The sequence below is a fragment of the Tachyglossus aculeatus genome, chromosome 9 (genome assembly GCF_015852505.1).
Source record: "Tachyglossus aculeatus isolate mTacAcu1 chromosome 9, mTacAcu1.pri, whole genome shotgun sequence".
NCBI lineage: Eukaryota > Metazoa > Chordata > Mammalia > Monotremata > Tachyglossidae > Tachyglossus > Tachyglossus aculeatus.
The window spans coordinates 14,028,515-14,049,456 of record NC_052074.1 but is presented as its reverse complement, the minus strand read 5'-3'; the positions used below and the strand labels follow the sequence as shown (position 1 = coordinate 14,049,456).

Below are 20,942 nucleotides of genomic sequence, written 5' to 3'. Positions count from 1 at the left end.
CACCACCCCGGAGGGTACCCCTCCGCCCCGCCCCGCCCCGCCCCGCCCCGCCGGACTGGGGTGGGATCATCCCCATCATCATCCTGATGGCATTTATTAAGCGCTTACTAGGTGCGTAGCACTGTTCTAAGCACTGGGGAGGTGATCGAGTTGTCCCCCGGGGGCTCACAGCCTTCACCCCCACTTTACAGGCGAGGTCACTGAGGCCCGGAGAAGTGAAGCGACTCGCCCAAACTCACCCGGCTGAGAAAGGGATTCGAACCCATGACCTCTGACTCCGAAGCCCGGGCTCTTTTCCACTGAGCCACGCTGCTTCTCATGATGGGATGGGATCATCATCATCATCATCATAATGGCATGTATGAAGCGCTTACTATGTGTTCTAAGCGCCGGGGTGGTTCCCAGGCGATCAGGTTGTCCCACGGGGGGGCTCCCAGTCTTCATCCCCATTTTCCAGATGAGGTCACTGAGGCCCGGAGAAGTGAAGCGACTCGCCCAAAGTCACACGGCCGACAATTGGCGGAGCCGGGATTTGAACCCATCACCTCGGACTCCAAAGCCCGGGCTCTTTTCCACTGAGCCACACTGGATGGGATGGGGTGGGATGGGACGGGCACGGCTGGCAGGACTGGGCTGCCCCGGACTGGGCAGGGATGGGAGGGACTGGGTCGTGCTGGGCGGCGCTGGCTGGGCTGGACTGGGCTGGACTGGACTGGGCAGGACTCGGCTGGACTGGACCGGGCAGGATGGGCAGGGCTGGGCTAGGCTGGGCTGGGCAGGACTGGGCTGGGCTGGGCCGGGCCGGGCCGGGCCGGGCCGGGCAGGGCAGGGCAGGTAAAGCAGCTGCTGGCGGAGGGAGTGTCCCCGTGCAGGCTGGGCGCCCCCCGCCCCGGCAGAGCCCCTCGGCAGAGAGCCCCCCGCCGCCCGCCGTCGCTCGGAGGAGAAAGTTGGCGGCGGAGGCTGCGGGCGGGATGCAGGGCGGGATGCAGGGCAGGGCAGGGCAGGGCCGGGGGCAGGCCCCGGGGGTCTCCCGGGACCGAGGGGAGCGGGGCCGGCCCCCCGGAGCCCCCCGGAGCCGCCCCGCCCCCCCCCTCCCGAGCCTCGCCCCCCGCAGGCTTCAAACTCTGGGACTCCAGCAGAACGACGGCTGCTGCCTCCTCCCGACCCGCCAGCTGCCAGGACCATCCGATCCCATCCCATCCCGTCCTTTCCCATCCCTTCGCATCTCATCCCATCCTTTCCCATCCCTTCCCATCCCATCCTCCCACCTCATCCCATCCCTTCCCACTCCACCCCACACCTTCCCTTCCCTTCCCTTCCCACTCCATCCCAACCCATCCCATCATCCCATCCAACTCCATCCCTTCCCTTCCCATCATCCCATCTCATCCCATCCCTTCCCACTCCACCCCACACCTTCCCTTCCCTTCCCATCATCCCATCATCTCATCCCATCCCTTCCCACTCCACCCCACACCTTCCCTTCCCTTCCCTTCCCTTCCCTTCCCTTCCCTTCCCTTCCCTTCCCTTCCCTTCCCTTCCCTTCCCTTCCTTCCCTTCCCTTCTCTTCCCTTCCCATCCCACTCCATCCCAACCCATCCCATCATCCCATCCAACTCCATCCCACCCTATCCCATCATCCCATCATCCCATCCCATCCCATCATCCCTCCCCACCCCTCCCCATCCCTGTAGACTGTGAGCCCCCGGGGACTCAGGTCAGACCCACAGAGGTAGTGTGGAATCAATCCACCACTGGTATTCGCTGAGGGCTTACTGTGTACTAAGCGCCCAGGAGACGTGCAATACAATACAATAGACAAGATTCACATCCTCGACTTTATAGTCTTGTCCAAGGGGCTTACCATCTCATCTTCCAGGTTGAGATTCTATGTGTTCTTTTTTTTTAAAAAAAAAGTAATTGTCAAGCATTTATTATGTGCCAGGCACCCTACTATGCTCTAGGGTAGCTGCAAGATAACCAGGTTGGACATAGTCCCTGTCCACATAGGGCTCACTGTCTTACTTTCCATTTTACACATGATGTAACTGAGGCCCAGAGAGGTTAAGTACCTTGCCCAAGGTCACACAGCAGACAAGTGACAGAGCCAGGAATACCCAGAACCCTTTCCCACCTCAATCTACCTCTTCTCCTCACCCCTCTCCCCCCTCCACCCCACCACCTGGCAAAGACATGAAATCCAGACTCCTACCCTGCAGCGCTTCCGCTGTACCCACGATGGGTATCCATCATGGAAGTATCCATCGGAGGAGTGTCCAGAGCCAGTTGGGAACTGGCCAAAGGGGCAGGTGTTCTGACAGGCTGGGGTCAGGGCCTGGCTATCTGGACCATCGGGACGGGGATCTGCAGATGCTGGAAGTAGAGGATAATAAAATCAGTGTCCTCCAGGGAGAGTTTCCCGCACAGTTCTAGGACCTCTGAGAGTCAAATTTATCCCGACAACCGTGGGGGGCTGGGGCACGGTGGGGACAGGCCTTGGGGAACCCAGCCTCTTCATGGCCTGACTGGAGTTAGAACCCTGCATTTCCACCTCCAGGACACACAGCTATATTCCTTTTGGTTCAGGTGTTTAGGAAAAATTACCCCCAAACAAAGTGCCAGGCGTGCTGCAGGATTGCTTCAGATCCACCGTAAGTGGAACTAACCTTGCTAGCTCATCATTCCTAGACCTGGTGCAGTCTTTCTTTTTTTTTAAAAAAAAAAAGCAAACGATAGTGAAGCATTTACTATATGCCAGACACTGTACTAAGCGCTGGCGTAGATACAAGCTAATCAGGTTGGATACCGTCCCTATTACACATAGGGCTCACAGTCTTATTCCTCACTTTCTAGGTGAGGTAACCAAGGCACGGAGAAGTTAAGTGATTTGCCCAAAATCACATTCAGTCCTCTGACTTCCAGATTTTTCAGGTGGTGGGGGTGACATGCCCAGAATGGGCTTCTTCTCCTCCAGGTTTTAGCAGTTAAAGGACAATATGTAGCTGGGATCAGGGGAAAGGGGGGAGGTTAGATCACCAAGATTTGGAACCTTAGAATACCCAGAGTTAGTGTGCAGAAGGATTTTACACCTTGCAGATATGCTAGCATCTTGTAGCTACAGACTAAGGAGTTCAGAGGTGATAGAACTGTCATTATGTTGTGCTTTCTCAGCATCCCTGCCTGGTCATTAGGGCTGAAGTAGTAGTATTTATTAAGTATTTTCTGTGTGCAGAGCACTGTAAGTGCGAGGAAAGAATGCACAAATGGAATTAGACCTGGCTCCTGGCCCTCAGAGGGCTCACAACGGGTGGGTTGAATATTGCACCGAGGTACAATTCTCTAAACCTAAACTTGTAATAGGAAGGGAACGTATCTACTGATTCTGTTGTATTGTACCCTCCCAAGTGCTTAGTCCAGTTTATGGATTGAGCTAAACACAATTGATAGATTGAGCTAAAGTGACCTGCCTATTGTCACACAGCAAGGCAGTGCGGAGCGGAAGCCGGTTTGGGGTACCTTACGCCCCGTTCTGCTAAACCAGGGTTTCAAGTGGGAGTCCCCTGATTGCTAATGGGCAGCAGGACCCTGTGGGATCAGGTAACCTCTTTTCCTTTTCCCTTCCGCTGGTTATTCAGCCCCAAGGGGATGCTGAGTCCGTCTGGCTCCGGCCCCAAGGCCTGCCAGCCACCTCCAGCAGACGGGGGGCAGCTGGCGGTGGGCAACGGGCAGTCTGCACGGCTGAAATGAACCGTGCCAGGCTCACTGATCGATGTGGCCTGCCGTTCCTGTCTTCCCAGATGGCCGGGTATGCAGCTGAAACTCTCGGCACTCTTCGCCTGATGAAGGCAGAGAGAGGCTGACTGCTCCCTCCGAATCCGCCACCCCAGCCCCGCCGTCCCGTGCCCGCACCATGGGGCCCGAGCTGCGGAATGCCACCGTCCGCACCGACCCCGCCGTCCCCTCCCTCGCTTTCAACCTCAGCTATGGTGACTACGACCTGCCTCTGGACGAGGGCGAAGACATGACCAAGACCCGCACGTTCTTTGCGGCCAAGATCGTGATCGGGGTGGCCCTGGTGGGCATCATGGTGGTCTGCGGCGTTGGCAACTTCATCTTCATCGCTGCCCTGGCCCGCTACAAGAAGCTGCGCAACCTCACCAACCTGCTGATCGCCAACCTGGCCATCTCCGACTTCCTGGTGGCCATCGTCTGCTGCCCATTCGAGATGGACTACTATGTGGTGCGCCAGCTGAGCTGGGAGCATGGCCACATCCTCTGTGCCTCCGTCAACTACCTGCGCACGGTCTCTCTCTACGTCTCCACCAATGCCCTGCTGGCCATTGCCATGGACAGGTATCGAGGGGGCAGGGTGGGGGTATAATGTGAGGGGGTGCCTGTGTGGAGTTGCCCTATCATCTGGAAACAGTTCAGAACCACATGGGTGTCCACTGAGGCCCAAGCCTCCTTAAGCTGTGGCCAAAAGAAAGCCAGCTTTCCCAGCCCCGTTTGTGAAGAGATGAGCGGGCAAATCTTCCTTGCAACCCTCACAGCCAGTCCCAACTGTAGAAAGGGAAGTAGTTGATGTCCTGTTTGTGGCAAGCTAGCCCAAATTCTTCTGGAGTAGGTAGAGATTTTGTAATAATAATAGTTATGGTAATAAATGCTTACTATGCGTCAACCACTGTTCTAAGCACAGGGGTAGATACAAGGTAATCAGGTTGGGCACAGTCCTTGTCCCATATGGGGCTCACAATCCCCGTTTAACAGATGAGGTAACAGGCACAGAGAAGTTAAGTGACTTGCCCAAGGTCACACAGCAGACAAGTGCCGAATTAGAACCGAGAACCTCCTGTCTCCCAAGCCCAAGCTCTTGCCACTAGATTCATCAAAGCAGTCCCTCAAATAATCCCTCTTCAGCAGTAGGTGCTTTTAAAATAAGATGACTAGCTGCTTTGCAGGAAATCCGGGGATGTGTGGTTGCAAATTGCCTCGCTTCCATTTTGACTGGAACATGCGAATTTATGTAAAAGCCCCAACTCAAAGAGCAGCAATAATAATAATAATAATGGCATTTGTTAAGTACTTACTATGTCCAAAGCGCTGTTCTAAGCGCTGGGGGGATACAAGGTGATCAGGTTGTCCCACGTGGGGCTCAGTGTCTTAATCCCCATTGAACATATGAGGTAACAGGCACAGAGACGTTAAGTGATTTGCCCAAGGTCACACAGCAGACAAGTGCCGAATTAGAACCGAGAACCTCCTGTCTCCCAAGCCCAAACTCTTGCCACTAGATTCATCAAAGCAGTCCCTCAAATAATCCCTCTTCAGCAGTAGGTGCTTTTAAAATAAGATGACTAGCTGCTTTGCAGGAATCCCGGGGATGTGTGGTTGCAAATTGCCTCGCTTATATTTTGACTGGAACATGCGAATTTATGTAAAAACCCCAACTCAAAGAGCAGCAATAATAATAATAATAATAATGATGGCATTTGCTAAGCGCTTACTATGTCCAAAGCGCTGTTCTAAGTGCTGGGGGGATACAAGGTGATCAGGTTGTCCCACAGTCTTAATCCTCCTTTTACAGATGAGGTAACTGAGGCTCAGAGAAGTTAAGTGACTTGCCCAAGGTCACACAGCAGACATGTGGTGGAGCCGGGATTCAGCCAACGGTACTTATTGAGCACTTCCTCTGTGCCGAAAATAGCATAGGGTAGTTAAGTGACTTCAAGGCAAATACCCAGAACCCCTACAAGTAGGGAAGTGAGGTGCTTGGAGGAGGTGCAGAGACTTACTTTTAGGTCCAGGCTTGATTTGGCAGATGGCTGCTGAGCCTGGAGTGAGTCCTGGGAATCTGGCACAGCTTACCACAGAAGGGGCAATAGTCTCTGAAAGGGAGAGCTTCCACTAACCCCATTTTAAAGTCACCTTTAGATTGAGCCCCAAGTTCCACGCTCCCGCCCGCCACTGCTCCTGCCTCCTCAGGGCAGGGGAAGCAGCGTGGTGTAGTGGAAAGTGCAACACACCTAGGAATCAGACGACCTGGGTACTAATCCCAGCTCTACTCCCTTGCCTGCTGTGGCACCTTTGCTAACACTTACACCTTCTCTCTGCCTCAGTTTTTTCATCCATATAGTGAGGGTCAAGTACCTGTTCTCCCCACGACTTAGACTGTGAGCCCGATGAGGGACAGGGACTGTGTCCATCTGGATCATCCTGTATCTACCCCAGTGCTTAGTACAGTGCTTGGTGCACATTAAGCACTTAAATCCCACAGTTGCTATTATCATTGGAGTTGCTCTACTCCCTTGCCTGCTGTGGCACCTTTGCTAACACTTACACCTTCTCTCTGCCTCAGTTTTTTCATCTGTATAATGAGGGTCAAGTACCTGTTCTCCCCACTACTTAGACTGTGAGCCCGATGAGGGACAGGGACTGTGTCCATCTGGATCATCCTGTATCTACCCCAGTGCTTAGTACAGTGCTTGGTGCTCATTAAGCACTTAAATCCCACAATTGCTATTATCATTGGAGTTGCTCTGCTCCATTGCCATCTGCCTGGTCTTGCTGCTGGCTGCAGCTATCTTTTCAGGAAGCGACATGACTGCCCCAGAGCTACTTTGACGCTTATTGAGGATAATATGCCCTGGAGTCCTTTTACCTACTCAGATCTGCATCCTTAATTAACTGTGCCTCCTTAAAGGAGCCCAAGGAGGGATAGAGAGGTTGAATGACTAGCCAGGGGATGCTGAGTGAGTTGCTGGCAAAACTGGTAGTGAACTCTTCAGGCCTCTTAAATTTTGGAAAGGCAGAGGCGTATCCCTTTCTTACAGTGAAATTGCAGCTCACAGCCCTACAGAATAAGGGCTTGGGTGTTAAGAGCTGGGAAGAAACAGATTTGATGATTTTAGCATCCCCTCCTGCCTGCACAGCGACTGCTCCCCCATCACCCCTGGCATGTTCTCAGATGCTCCAAAGTACCAGATACTCACATTAAATTAGTCAGGAAGATCTCTCCGCTCTTGCTCCAACATCCTCCAAAGCAGTTAGTATTGGCAGAATCCAAGCCCGGGAGTTAGATTCAACCAAATGCAGAACATTTTCTCACTTGCCATTTTGTTCACCCTGTTCTGTTTTGCAAAGGGAAGAGGAAAGACAGTTCCTCCTGTCCAAAGCCTTGGGGATTTAGTGACTTCATATAGTCCCTTCCTCACCTTTTGGTCAGAGAACAGCCAAAGCCCCCCCCGTGTTTCCCAAATTGTATTAAAGCTGATGGAGGGACAGAAGTGTAGGGTGCAGAAGGGTGTGTTTGTGTGAGGGTGGGGCAGGTGAAGTTATAGAGGTTTCCGAACAGCGCGCCTCCCCAGCCAGAAAACTACATCTGGAAGGAGACCAGAGTAGAAACCATCCGTTGGCTTCCCCCTGTTTCCTCCCTGTCTTCTCTCTCCAGATCTTCAGCACGCAGCTGAGTAGTCACGGGAATACCACATCAGGCCTTTGGCCATGCCCAGAACTTGCCTGCCAAACTTGAAAGTGCTATAATAATAACAATAATGATGGCATTTATTAAGTGCTTACTATGTACAAAGCACTGTTCTAAGCGCTGGGGAGGTTACAGGGTGATCAGGTTGTCCCACGTGGGGCTCACAGTCTCAATCCCCATTTTACAGATGAGGTAACTGAGCCCTAGAGAAGTTAAGTGACTTGCCCAAAGTCACACAGCTGACAAGTGGCGGAGCCGGGATTTGAACCCATGACCTCTGACTCCAAAGCCCGTGCTCTTTCCACTGAGTCATGCTGCTTCTCTAAGGCCATGTGCCTTCAGCATAGACGAGGTGGAGGAGGAGGAAGGGTACAGGATGGAGAGAAGCAGCATTTCCAGATTCAGCACCATACTGAGTTGTACTTGATAAAGCAGTGTGGGCTCCTGGGTGATTTGAAAAGGCCCAGACCCTGTCTGAACTCAGCTCCCAGTTCCTGCCCCTGAGATACTCTATTTCAACTATCAGCTCCTCACCCGTGCATTGAAGCTTGTTTCAACTAATGACAAGGGAGAAAGTGGGGTAGAAGGGAGACTAAGAAAAGAGGGGAGAAGGGGAGACCAAGGAGCAGTTAATGTGAATTTTTAATTTATTTTTCAATCTCTGTAGGACTGATTGTGCTATCAGGAGTGGAGGGTAGGAACTATGAAAAAGAAAACACCCTTGTGGGCTGGTGGGTTGCTTAATTATCTCCAAAGTGGACTGATTTTTTTTAATATGGCACATTCCCCTCAGGCTTTCCTCGGACCCCCTTCAATTTCTGACAATAAATAGGGGAGGCCCCCTTCTTCGCCTTCATCTCTCATCATCATCATCAATCGTATTTATTGAGCGCTTACTATGTGCAGAGCACTGTACTAAGTGCTTGGGAAGTACAAATTGGCAACATATAGAGACAGTCCCTACCCAACAGTGGGCTCACAGTCTAGAAGGGGAAGACAACAGTCTCGAAGGGGGAGACAGGGTTTGATTGTCTATTTCAGGTAGCAATGTGGCAGGCTGGCTTCCAGTTAACAGTCACATACAGGGCCCTGAGAACTAGGTGCGGTCATAGATATTGGATTACTCAGGTTGTGGGTTCCAGGAGAAAAAAAGTATCAGGCCAGTGAATATGTTTGTTGGGAAATGTGAATGAACCTTGTTTCTGGCACCCAAGAGCCCTTCTTTCCATTTGTGAGGTGGAAATAAGGTTTGACAAAGTGAACCATTGTGTTACCATTTTATTTAAGTGGCTTTGAAGGTGAAGAATTAATCAGTGGTATTTATTGAGTACTTACTGTGTGCAGAGCACTGTATTCAGAGCTTGGGAGAGAAGCAGCGTGGCTTGGTGGAAAGAGTACGGGCTTGGGCGTCAGAGGTTGTGGGTTCTAACCCCAGCTCCGCCACTTGTCAGCTGTGTGACTTTGGGCAAGTCACTTAACTTCTCTGTGCCTCAGTTACCTCATCTGAAAAATGGGGAGCCCCACGTGGGACAACCCAATTATCATGTATCTACCTCAGCACTTAGAACAGTGCTCGGCACATAGTAAGCGCTTAACAAATACCATCATCATTATTACAATATTCATTCAATCGTATTTATTGAGTGCTTACTGTGTGCAGAGCACTGTACTAAGCGCTAATCGAGTCGGTAGGCATATTCCCTGCCCACCAGAGCAGGTTTTTTGAGTCTGAGGCCTGCTCAGTCAATCACTGTTCTTGGCGGGGACCAGGTCTACCAACTCTGTTATGTCGTATTCTCCCAAGCACTTAGTAAGGTGCTCTGCACACGGTAAATGCTCAAATACGATTGATTGATTAGTGAGTGCATCGTCTGCACTAAGTGCTTGGGAGAGCACAACAGTAACAAAACGCTCATTCCCTGCCCTCAAGGAGTTTACGTACTAATGGGGAAGAAGGACGAGAATGATTTACAAATAGCGTGAGCAGGAGGAAGAACACGGACCCAACAAGAAGACCACTGAGGACCGTCTGCTCTCTAACCTGCCCGAGTCTGCATCCTTAATTAACTGTGCCTCATTGTCTCCAGGAGGTAGCATCCCAAAGGAGCCCAGGAAGGGATGAAGAGGTTGAATAAGGGACAGAGAGGTTGACTAACTGGCCATGTTGGCAGGACTGAGAGTGAACTCTTCAATCCTCTTAACTTTCTGAAAGGCAGAGCCTCCTCCCTTTCATACACTGAAGTTGCAGCTCACAGCACTACAGAGTAAGGGCTCGGCGATAACAGCTGGAAAGAGCAGGCAGAGAAGCAGCGTGCGATAGATCCCAGGCCTGTCAGTCAGAAGGACCTGGGTTCTAATTCCGGCTCTGCCACGCGTCTTCTGTGTGACCTTAGGCAAGTCACTTCATTTCTCTGTGCCTCAGTCACTTCAATCTGTAAAATGGGGATTAAGACCGGGAGCCCCCAAGTGGACTGTGTCTAACCTACCCCAGTGTTTGGTACAGTGCCTGGCACATGATAAGTGCTTAACAAATACCATAAGAAAGGAGCACAAACAGATCAAGGTGAAATGCCTGAATAAATATAGTTGTGTACATTAAGTGCTACAGAGAGGAATCAAATAATAATAATAATAATGTGGTATTTGTTAAGCACTTAAAACATTCCAGGCACTGTACTAAGCACTGGGGTAGGTACAAGATTATTGGATCAGTCAAAGTCCCTGCCCCACATAGGGCTCGCAGTCTTAATCCCCATTTTACAGGTGAGGTACCTGAGGCACAGAGAAGCTAAGTGACTTGCCCAAGGTCCCACAGCTCACACAGCGGACAAGTGGTGGATCCAGGATTAGAACCCAGGTCCTCTGACTCCCAAAGCCGTGCCCTTTCCCCTAGGCCGTGCTGCTCCAATGGTGGCCACTCGGCTGACATGACTTGGGTCTTGGGAAACGTTCAGGAAAGACTTCCTGGAGGAGGGAGATTTTTAAGGAGGGCTTGGATTGGGAAAGACAGCTGTAGTCTGGCAGATTTGGGTGGGGGGAACAGCATGAGCAAGTAGGAGAGGCACAGAAGGCTTTAGTGTGGTAATCGTTTTATAGTGATCTTGGGAGGAAATTAACCCATTTCAACCACATCACTGGATCTGGGGGTTGAGATAATAATAATAATAACGGTGGCATTTATTAAGCGCTTACTATGTGCAAAGCACTGTTCTAAGCGCTGGGGAGGTTACAAGGTGATCAGGTTGTCCCACGGGGGGCTCACAGTCTTCATCCCCATTGTACAAATGAGGTAACTGAGGCCCAGAGAAGTTAAGTGACTTGCCCAAAGTCACACAGCTGACAATTGGAAGAGCTGGGATTTGAACCCCGGACCTCTGACTCCAAAGCCCGGGCTCTTTCCACTGAGCCACGCTGCTTCTCTGATATAGGGAGGTTGAATCTCTGGCAGGGTGTATGCAACAGAGGACACAAATTAAAAGGCATCATCCATGTCCATTTTTTATCGTCTTGTTCTTTTAATTTAGGCAGGTGGAAATCATTTGTTCAGAAGCAAACAGCCTAGAGCCACTGACCCCATACGCTTAAAGGGACTTTGAAAATAATCCTAAAGTTTTATTCGCATAAGGATGCTCTGCATATGGGTGATTTCTTCACTTGAGGCTCCACGGAACCAACCAGTAATAATTCCAGGATTTCTGATTTTCTAGGATTCTTGGAACTGATTCCTCTTTCATATGTCTCCCATTTCATTAAGATGAAGCATGCAAAAATCTGAAGCATATGGACATATATATATATATATATATATATATATATATATATATATATATATATTTTACAGTCCCAGAGGTTAGTTGAAACTCTTCATGAAACTTGGAAATCTCTTTGTTTGAGAAGCCAAGAATCTTACAGAGTTTCTGCTCCGTCATTGACCTATCATCTTTTAAAGGACCGGTGGGAATGAAGCATTCTGGCCAGATAGGTGGGTGGGTGGCCAACTCTCCCATTTTTAAAGATCTTCAGCAAAGTAGATTCCATCATCTTCTTTCCGACCTGATTTCTGTGCTTGGAACCATGATTGTCAGGAAGTCTAGGTTTCTGAGGGAAGGAACTGTGTCCTTTACTTCCATCAATCAATTGCATTTATTAACTGCTTACAGTGGGCAGAACACTGTCTAAGCACTTGGAGAGGGCAATATAACAGAGATGGCAGACACGTTCCCTCCCTACAGTGAGCTTATGGTCTAGAGCGGATGGTTTACTTGTATTACTTCTAATATAGATTCCTTAAATGCCCAGTTTAGTAGACACTTAAATCACAGCTATTGATGTTGCTGATGGAGTAACTGACCCAAATCTTTCCTTTGTAATTTTCAGCCTATTTCCTCTTGCTCTGCCCCTTTGGAGATGTTGATGTAGGCCACTAGATCAGTAAATATATAATGCATTTTAAGACGCACATTGCATGGGTGTAGCCCTAAAGTAGAAGCTTTGGTTAAATGATACTTTGAAACCACTGGAACTTCCAGATGTGTTTCTTTGGAGAATAACTTGTATCTACACCAGTGCTGTGAACAGTGCTTGGCACATAATAAGCTCTTAGATACCACAATTTAATTTTGTCGAGACAGTGATTACCTAAGGATTGTCACTTTTTACCAGGGATCTACTGTGGCATTTGAAACTGAACAATGCCAAAATTTGCAACAATCTGAGACGAACGCAGTGAGCAAAACAGAGACTCATTTAAAATTCATTTTTCAGAGGCTAGACATTAGATGGAGCTTGATTGATTTCTGATCCTATCCCTCTTTACTAAGACAAATAATGCTCCAAACTCTTTTCCCCATAATTTATCTTTCACTAGTATTTACTGAGTGCCTAGTTTGTGCAGAACACTATACTAACCCCGCACAAATATGCTAGGAGGTGAGGTCAAAAGAAGCTCACACACATAATTTTTCATGATGTGAGTCTGAATAGTAGAATGGTTGCACATGTCTGACTTTCCAGCGGAAAACTGTTGTAAACACAAAATGTTTTAGGTGGAAGAAAAAAATTACTCGCGTCTTCCTGACACTTCCAGCCTCTCAGTGGCCCGGTCAATTGAGACAACGTAATGGATGAAAATAATCTCTTACTAGCATGAAGGTAACTGTCCCCCAGAGCACAGGCTTGGGAGTCAGAGGTCGTGGGTTCTAATCCTGGCTCTGTCACTTGTCAGCTGTGTGACTTTGGGGCAGTCACTTCACTTCTCTGGGCCTCAGTTACCTCATCTGTAAAATTGGGATTAAGACAATGAGCCCCATGTGGGACAACCTGATTACCTTGTATCTACCCCAGTGCTTAGAACAGTGCTTGGCACATAGTAAGCGCTTAACAAATACCAACATTACTATTATTATTATTACCTTTCCCCCTCTAGACTATAAGCTCATTTTGGGCAGGAAACATGTCCGCTCTGTTGTATTGCACTGTTCCAAGCTCTTAGTACAGTACTCTGCACAGAGTAAGCGCTCACTAAGTACCACTGACTGGTTGATTTTTCAACTTGGCACTTGAGTGTTTCAACTCCAAGACTCAGGGTCTGGATAGTCAGGGAGAGGGGATCAGCCTCAACTCAACTTGAGAGATCCAGAGGATATTTCCACATTCCTGTTCCTTGGTGGGTCTGGTAACTGCTGATGTGGGTGATTTTGGAGGTGCGTGTTCTGTTGGAGTGGAAGTGTGGAATGCCCTTGTACCTATTCTCACATCAGCGCTCTTTCATCCCCTTGGTATTTCTGGGGAATTTCCTGGTCAATCGTTCTGTCCCTTGCTCTCTGTTAAATGTCAACAGTAAATTGATCTGGGACTGGCTGCACTCGCAGCAAGGCAGAAACAGATCCAAGAGCAGGGAAAAATCAAGCAGCTGCTGTTTTTCTTCAGGGATATTAACCCAGATGGAGAGGGGCAATATGTCTGTGTGTGTATATGTGTGTGTGTGTGTGTGTGTGTGAGAGAGAGAGAGAGAGAGAGAGAGAGAGACAGAAGTGGCAGTAGTTTGCCAAAGTCCACAGAGGCAAAAGTGTTAGAGAAGCAGTATGGTCTAGTGGATAAAGCACGGGCTTTGGAGTTAGAAGATCTGGGTTCCAATGCCTACTCCGCCACTTGTCTGCTGTGTGACCATGGGCAACTTCTCTGTGCCTCAGTTACCTCGTCTCTAAGTCAGGATTAATACTAATAATGATAATAATGACGATGGTATTTGTTAAGTGCTTACTTTGTGCCAGGCACTATACTAAGTGCTGGAGTGCATACAAGCAAGTCGAGTTGGACACTGTCCACGGTCCCATATGGACTCATAGTCTCAATCCCCATTTTACAGATGAAGTAACTGAGGCCCAGAGAAGTGAAGTGACTTGCCCACGGTCACCCAGCAGACAAGTGGCGGAGCTGGGATTAGAACCCATGACCTTCTAACTCCCAGGCCCGAAATCTATCCATTGGCGCCATGCTGCTTCTTAAGACTGTGAGCCCTGTGTGGGACATGGACTGTGGTGCAACCTGATTATCTTGCATCTACCCCTGTGTCTAGTACAGTGCCTGGAATATAGTAAGCACTTAGCCATTAAGAAAAAAAAAGAGAGAGACAGATAATCAAAAGGACATTGATTCAGACTCAGCCCATGAGCAGCTTACAAAATAAAAGGGATCAAAGAATGTGTGGGCACACGGGAAGGGTCCACAATTAAAGGGAGTCAGAATAGGAGGAAATAATAGATTTAACTATTCAGTTATCTTGCTACAGTTGGCTTAGTGGAAAGAGCACAGGCTTGGGAGTCAGAGGATGTGGGTTCTAATCCTGCCTCTGCCGCTTGTCTGCTGTGTGACCTTGGGCAAGCCACCTAACTTCTCTGTGCCTCAGCTACCTCATCTGTAAAATGGGGAATTAAGACTTTGAACCCCACGTGGGACAACCTGATTACCTTGTACCTACCCAAGTGCTTAGAACAGCGCTTGGCACATAGTAAGCACTTAACAAATACCATTATTATGATTATTATTACTCTTTTTGCTCTTAAAATCATTTTTTACTGTACAATCCTCGGGCATCTCAAAGCTCCAGGTGACCAACCCTGTGTGAGGGAAAAGAACATTACAGCCTTCATCATGTTCCAAACATTGGGAAACTAAGCCTCTTCCCAAAGTAGCTCTGGGGTCCAAAGGAGGGATGGGAGTTGCCTTGGTCTTTGGGCAGAACCCCAGAACTCCAATTCTGGGGGAGCCATAGGCTTCATGGTACCCACTTCGGCTGGCCTTCCTCTCTAAATTCTGAATTTAAATTAGGAAATGAAAAAGGACAATTCAAACCTTGAGTCGTGACAAGGAATGAAGGAAAAGAAGATATGCAAATGAAATTATGATAAAAGTCATTTTATGATCTAAGGGAATTGGCTGCTCAAGTTAAGCATTTGGAATTCATTTTGAAACATCAAGGACAATTAGGGAAGACATCACAAGTCTCAGATGAATGAAGCTGAAGTAAGGATGACTGGTTAAAATGTTTGAATCTGGAAATCATTTTCTGCTAACTTAATATTTGCACTGCATATAGTGTAGCCAAACAGAGGAAATCCATAAACCCCTAGGTTCTGATCATGAGTAATAACTTGGCTTGAGTTACTTAAGAGTAAATTACATGTGACAGCCATTATGGCCTTTAGAAAGGACACTTACAAAAATCAAAGCCGGCAGCACCGTGTTGGGTTTTTTTTTGTTATTGTTGTACTTAGTAAAGTTGTTGGATAAACACCCACTGATGGGGTAGACCTGATGAGAGACCACAAATAATAAATATAAATATTAATTCAGCCAGCTGAAGTGACTAGGTGTTGGTAATCCACTCAGCTTTAGTTAGCAGTCTATGAGAGAGCGCGAGTTGCTCTTCAATAAAATTTCCCAAAGGCACGCAATTGGTTGGGGTGCCTCATGCTAGTGGGTAGAAGGAAAATAGAAAGTTAAAGGTGGTGGCAAAATTGGCCAGGGGGTGGGGGGGAATCCCAAATGAGCCTGAGCCTCTTCTGCTTATAACCCATAAAGTCTCATAAAAAGCTATCAAAGGAAACTGGAAGGAGAGACAAAGAGCCCTTGCACTTTAACTGCTACTTGCTCAATTTTCTTTGAACCGAATCCGGCTTCCTTTACTCTGTGTACAGAGGCCTAGCCTCAGCTCTCAATCCAACAATGGCATTTATTGAGCACTTCCTTTGTGCAGAGCACTGTACTTAATCATCAGTCGTATCGCTTACTATGTGCAGAGCACTGTACTAAGCGCTTGGGAAGTACAAATTGGCAACATATAGAGACAGTCCCTACCCAACAGTGGGCTCACAGTCTAAAAGATATCTGGGGGAGTACAGTAGAATAAGTAGGTATGATCCCTGCCCTCAAAGAGCTTACAATCCAGTGCTTAATAGTATAGTAAGTGCTTGATAGCTACTACTGATTAATTAGTTCCCATATACACAATACCCGTTCTATCTCCCCAACAATCTGTAGGTGATTGGATTCCCCCAAAGCTTTCGGAAGAAGTTGTTAACTTCATATTTCCCCTAGAAAGAGTTCTGTTCTTTCATCTATCTTACTCTGGATTTCAATGCTGATGTTTTGTTTCTGCTGTTATTGTGTGTGTGTGTGTGTATGTGTATATATGTGCACTCGCCTGTCTGTGTTTTCTTAGATATCTGGCCATTGTCCACCCACTGAAGCCTAGGATGAATTACCAGACAGCCAGTCTCCTGATTGCATCGGTCTGGTTGGTGTCCATCCTCATCGCCATCCCGTCAGCGTATTTTGCCACCGAGACGGTCCTCTTTATCGTCAAAAGTCAGGAGAAGATTTTCTGTGGCCAGATCTGGCCAGTGGACCAGCAGATGTACTACAGGTCATACTTCCTCTTCATCTTCGGGATCGAGTTTGTGGGCCCCGTCCTCGCCATGACCCTGTGTTATGCCCGGATCTCCCAAGAGCTCTGGTTCAAGGCGGTGCCCGGCTTCCAGACGGAGCAGATCCGGAAGCGGCTGCGGTGCCGCAGGAAGACCGTCCTGGTCCTCATGGGCATCCTCACGGCCTACGTGGTCTGCTGGGCCCCGTTCTACGGGTTCACCATCGTGCGGGACTTTTTCCCCACCGTGTTTGTGAAGGAGAAGCACTACCTCACGGCCTTCTACATCGTCGAGTGCATCGCCATGAGCAACAGTATGATCAACACCCTGTGCTTCGTGACTGTGAAAAACAACACCATGAAGTACTTCAAGAAGATCCTGCTGCTCCGGTGGAGATCCTCCTATAACGGGAGCAAAACCAGCGCCGACGTCGATCTCAAAACCAGCGGGGTGCCCGCCACCGAGGAGGTGGACTGCATCCGGTTAAAATAACCGATCTGATTTTTGGACAGCGCGCACAGCGTACATATGGCAGATGTTTCCGTGCTGTAATCCTCTAGACTGTAAGCTCCTTGTAGGCAGAGACCGAATCGACCAATTCTGTTCTTTTTTATGGTCTGTGTTAAGTGCTTACTATGTGTCAAGCACTGGGGTAAGATACAATTTAATCAGGTCAGGCCCAGTCCCTGTCCCACATGGGACTCACAGTCCAAGTAGGAGGGAGAACAGGGATTGAATCCCCATTTTACATGAGAGAAAATTGAGGCACAGAGTTGTCAAGTCACTTGCTCAAGGTCACATTGCAAGCAAGGGGCAGAGCTGGGACTAGAACCCAGGTCCTCTGACCTCCAAGCCCGTGTTTTTTCCCGCTGGACCGCTCTGCTTCCACTCTACCATACTTGCTGAAGAGCTTAGTACAATGCTCTGCACATAGTAAATGTTCAGTAAATGCCATTGTTTGATGGATTGATTGTGCATACAGCTTTAATTCTATTTGTTCTGACGATTTTGACACCTGTCTACATGTTTTGTTTTGTTGTCCGTCTCCCCCTTCTAGACTGTGAGCCCGTTGTTGGGTAGGGACCGTCCCTATATGTTGCCGACTTGTACTTCCCAAGCGCTTAGTAACAGTGATATATATATGATTGAATGAATGAATGAATATATATGAATGAATGAAACGATATATGATTGAATGAATGAATGGATTGATTGATCTACTTCACTAGCTCTCCAGTGGTACTTGCCAGACCTTAGTGTGGGAGCTGTTCTCAGTCCTGAGCCAGAAAATTCCCGACCCTCTCTCTTCCCAGAGAAATGGCTACAAGACTTTCCCCTTCACTTCTTTTCTGGCATTCCCTGAGTCAGGCAGTCAGAGCAGGAGGGGCGGCACCATTCCCAGCTTCCCCTATTGACCCCAGGCTTTCCGGTGGGCTCTAGACCAGATCCTCCCCATCCTCAAGAATGGTCCGTTAATCCCTCCCGGCTTCTTATAAAGAGGAAAATCCCTCCACTTTGGCTTACAGAATTCAGGATTCCCTCTCTGTTTTTCTATGTGCTGAAGATAACTCTCCTTCACTTGCTTATCCCCCAGTGTTGTGGATGTGAAGCGCTAGTCTCCATTGCAATCAGGAACAGAAAGTTGTACCTCTTGGGTTGCAGTTTGCCCAGATAATTGATTCAAACCTGCAGAACTCTAATGCCTCATTCAATCGGTTCCTAAAATGCTTATTGTGTTGGTCTCCAATGCTGTTTTTCTTATTTCCCATTTGTGTAGCTCCAAGGAAATATGTGGCTTTCACTTTGTTCATGAGTAACAGTGAAGTGCAGTTCACCTTAGCCACACAAGTTGCAGCGCGTGATTCTTCTTTTTTCTTTTTCACAATTCCAAGTCAAGGCTTTTATCTCCTGCTACAATTCCCTTCCATCCCTTGCAACCTGAAATGTGCAGCCTTGCCAATTCTGACAGGTAAAGTGTTTCTAAATACTCTGGCTCTTTGTGATTTTGGTGTTCCTTTGTAAAATAATAAATTTGATGGTTTGACCTCTGTATTCATCGGTGGTGCGGTTGCGTTATTTTTTCTTACATGTTTTAGTCTAAATTATTCTTCTAGAATCTGCTTCATTTGAAAAGGTGGTAGAGAAAACAGTGTTGACAACCTCATTCACTCCTGCACGTTAACATTCATCTTTCAATTAGAATCCAACCAGAAATTTATCGAAATAATAATTTGCTTATTTATACATTTTTCTTACAAAGTCGAATATTTCAAAGGCTTATTTAGCTTTAAGTGCATCTCATCATTTGACAGTGCATTTGAGAAGCAGTGTGGCCTAGTGGAAAGAGTTAAAAACTGGGAGCTAGGAGACTTGGATTCAAATCCTGACTCTGCCACCTGCTTGCTGGGTGACCTTGGCAACTCACTTAACTTTTCTGTATCTCCGGTTTACTAATTTTTAAAATGGCGATGAAATACCTGCTCACCCTCCCTCTTAGGCTGTAAGCCCCATGTGTGACAGGGAATGCATCCCAACTGATTATCTCATATCTACCCCAATGCCTAGTACAGTGTTCAGCATAAATGGTCTAACAAATGTGATTATTTGTACTCTTATCACCTTATCTGCATTCTACAGCATTGGCGTATTGGAGGAACAATCCTGATTTTACAAGGCAGATAGTGAAAATTCACTAGCCAACACAAAGCCAGAAGACTAGTTTTGTGATCAGATTGTTCAAAAAACTCTCACTGCTGTTTACAGATTTGAAAAGGGTTTTAAAATTGAAGAAGCTGCTAATGCAACTACCTCAGCAACCTCATCTGTGTGGAGGGAAATGCTGCCTATCCTGGGATTGTTAGAAAACTGTGGCAATGTCTTCTACTTCTGGTAGGAAAATTTGAGCTGTTTTAAAACGTAAACAGAATATGAAGAACGTACTGTTTAGTTTTCTCTAGTAAGTAGTTATTTTTCCCCAGTGTATTTTTTACTGTAGATATGTAATGAATATAATTACTACTACTCCAGGAAGAAAAGGAGATGGTCAAGGGGCTCAATTAATTCTTTAGTATGGATTTTACTGAGGAAAATGAGTGATTTCTGTAGCAAACGGGAATGAGGACTAACATTTCCAAATGCTTTCTAAGCACTGGGGTCAGTACAACGAGTTAATCAGGTTGGACACAGTACCTGTCCCACATGGGGTTCACAGCTTAAGTAGGAGGGAGAACAGATATTGAATCCCCATTTTACAATTGAGGAAACTGAGGCACAGAGAAGTGAAGCGACTTGCCACCCAGCAGGGAAGTGGTGGAGCTGGGATTAGAACTAAGGTTCTCTAACTCCCAGGGGCTCTTTCCACTAGGCCACACTGCTAAGGTGAGTTTTGTTCAGCTCAACAACACTCAGTTGTTGCTGCTGCAGCTTTATCCTTCAGAGGAAATGAAGAAGAATGATGACTGATCCCAAACCTTACTCTTTGTGTTGTCATTGTCAAGAGGGGCACTGCTTTTTTTCTCTAAAGCCCTTCACTTCTTTTCTGATTTTGTCTCCTGATATGGAGAGGTAACCAAGTGTGCTTCTCTTCTCTTGCTCAGATGTAAAGCCCAAACACAGAATCAAACCTATGAATGGAATTACTTAGAGATTTTAAAAAAAACCACAAAGCAACTAGCTTTGTCGGTTTCCTTATATAGGTGTGTTAGGGAATGATGGAAAAAGCAACTAAGATCTCACAGAGCCAGTTCTCTAAAGAGTAGTTATTATGGACATAATACCATAGCAGTTTTATCAACAGTCAGAAAAATCTAGAGCAATTTTTGGTTTTAGGAATGACATATATGTGGATTTTTTTTTTTAAAAAAAGAAGCAGTAAATCCTAACGTAAAGAGCAAGGCATGGGAGTCAATCAGTCAATCAATCAGTGGTATTTATTGAGCTCTTACGTTGTGCAGAGAAATGTCCCAGGCACTTGGGATTAATCCTGGCTCTGTCACCTGCCTGCTGGGTGATCTTGGACAGATCACTTAAGTTCTCTGTGTCTCAGTTTGTTCACCTGTAAATAAGGGTAAAATGCTTGTTCCCCCTTCTTTTTAGTCTTTGAATCCCCTATAGGGCAGGGTCTGCCTCTGACCTTATTGTCTTGTATCTTGTATCTTTTAGACTGTGAGCCCACTGTTGGGTAGGGACTGTCTCTATATGTTGCCAACTTGTACTTCCCAAGCGCTTAGTACAGTGTTCTGCACACAGTAAGCGCTCAATAAATACGACTGATTGATTGATTGTATCAACCCCAGGGCTGAACTCAATGTTTGGCCTATAGTAAATGCTTAACAAACACCACAGTTATTATTGCTACTACTCTTTTTTAAGAGACCAACCCTAGGGATCAGGCATGACCGCAGATACTCATTTAATGCTTTTTCAGAATTCGTGTCAGTTATTTTGTTAGTATGTTTGGTTTTGTTCTCTGTCTCCCCCTTTTAGACTGTGAGCCCAATTTTGGGTAGGGACTGTCTCTATATGTTGCCAATTTG

The 20,942-nt window shown here is 47.4% G+C and overlaps 1 protein-coding gene across 1 annotated transcript; it reads left to right on the top strand.

Annotated features, from left to right (window-relative positions):
- Positions 1–338: 338 nt before the first annotated feature.
- LOC119932458 (prokineticin receptor 2) lies at positions 339–16,996 on the top strand. Its single transcript, XM_038751665.1, has 3 exons — positions 339–359; positions 3,798–4,353; positions 16,203–16,996. Exons 2-3 carry the CDS (start codon positions 3,911–3,913, stop codon positions 16,897–16,899), a joined length of 1,140 nt encoding a protein of 379 aa, XP_038607593.1. The 5' UTR covers positions 339–359; positions 3,798–3,910; the 3' UTR covers positions 16,900–16,996.
- Positions 16,997–20,942: the final 3,946 nt, after the last annotated feature.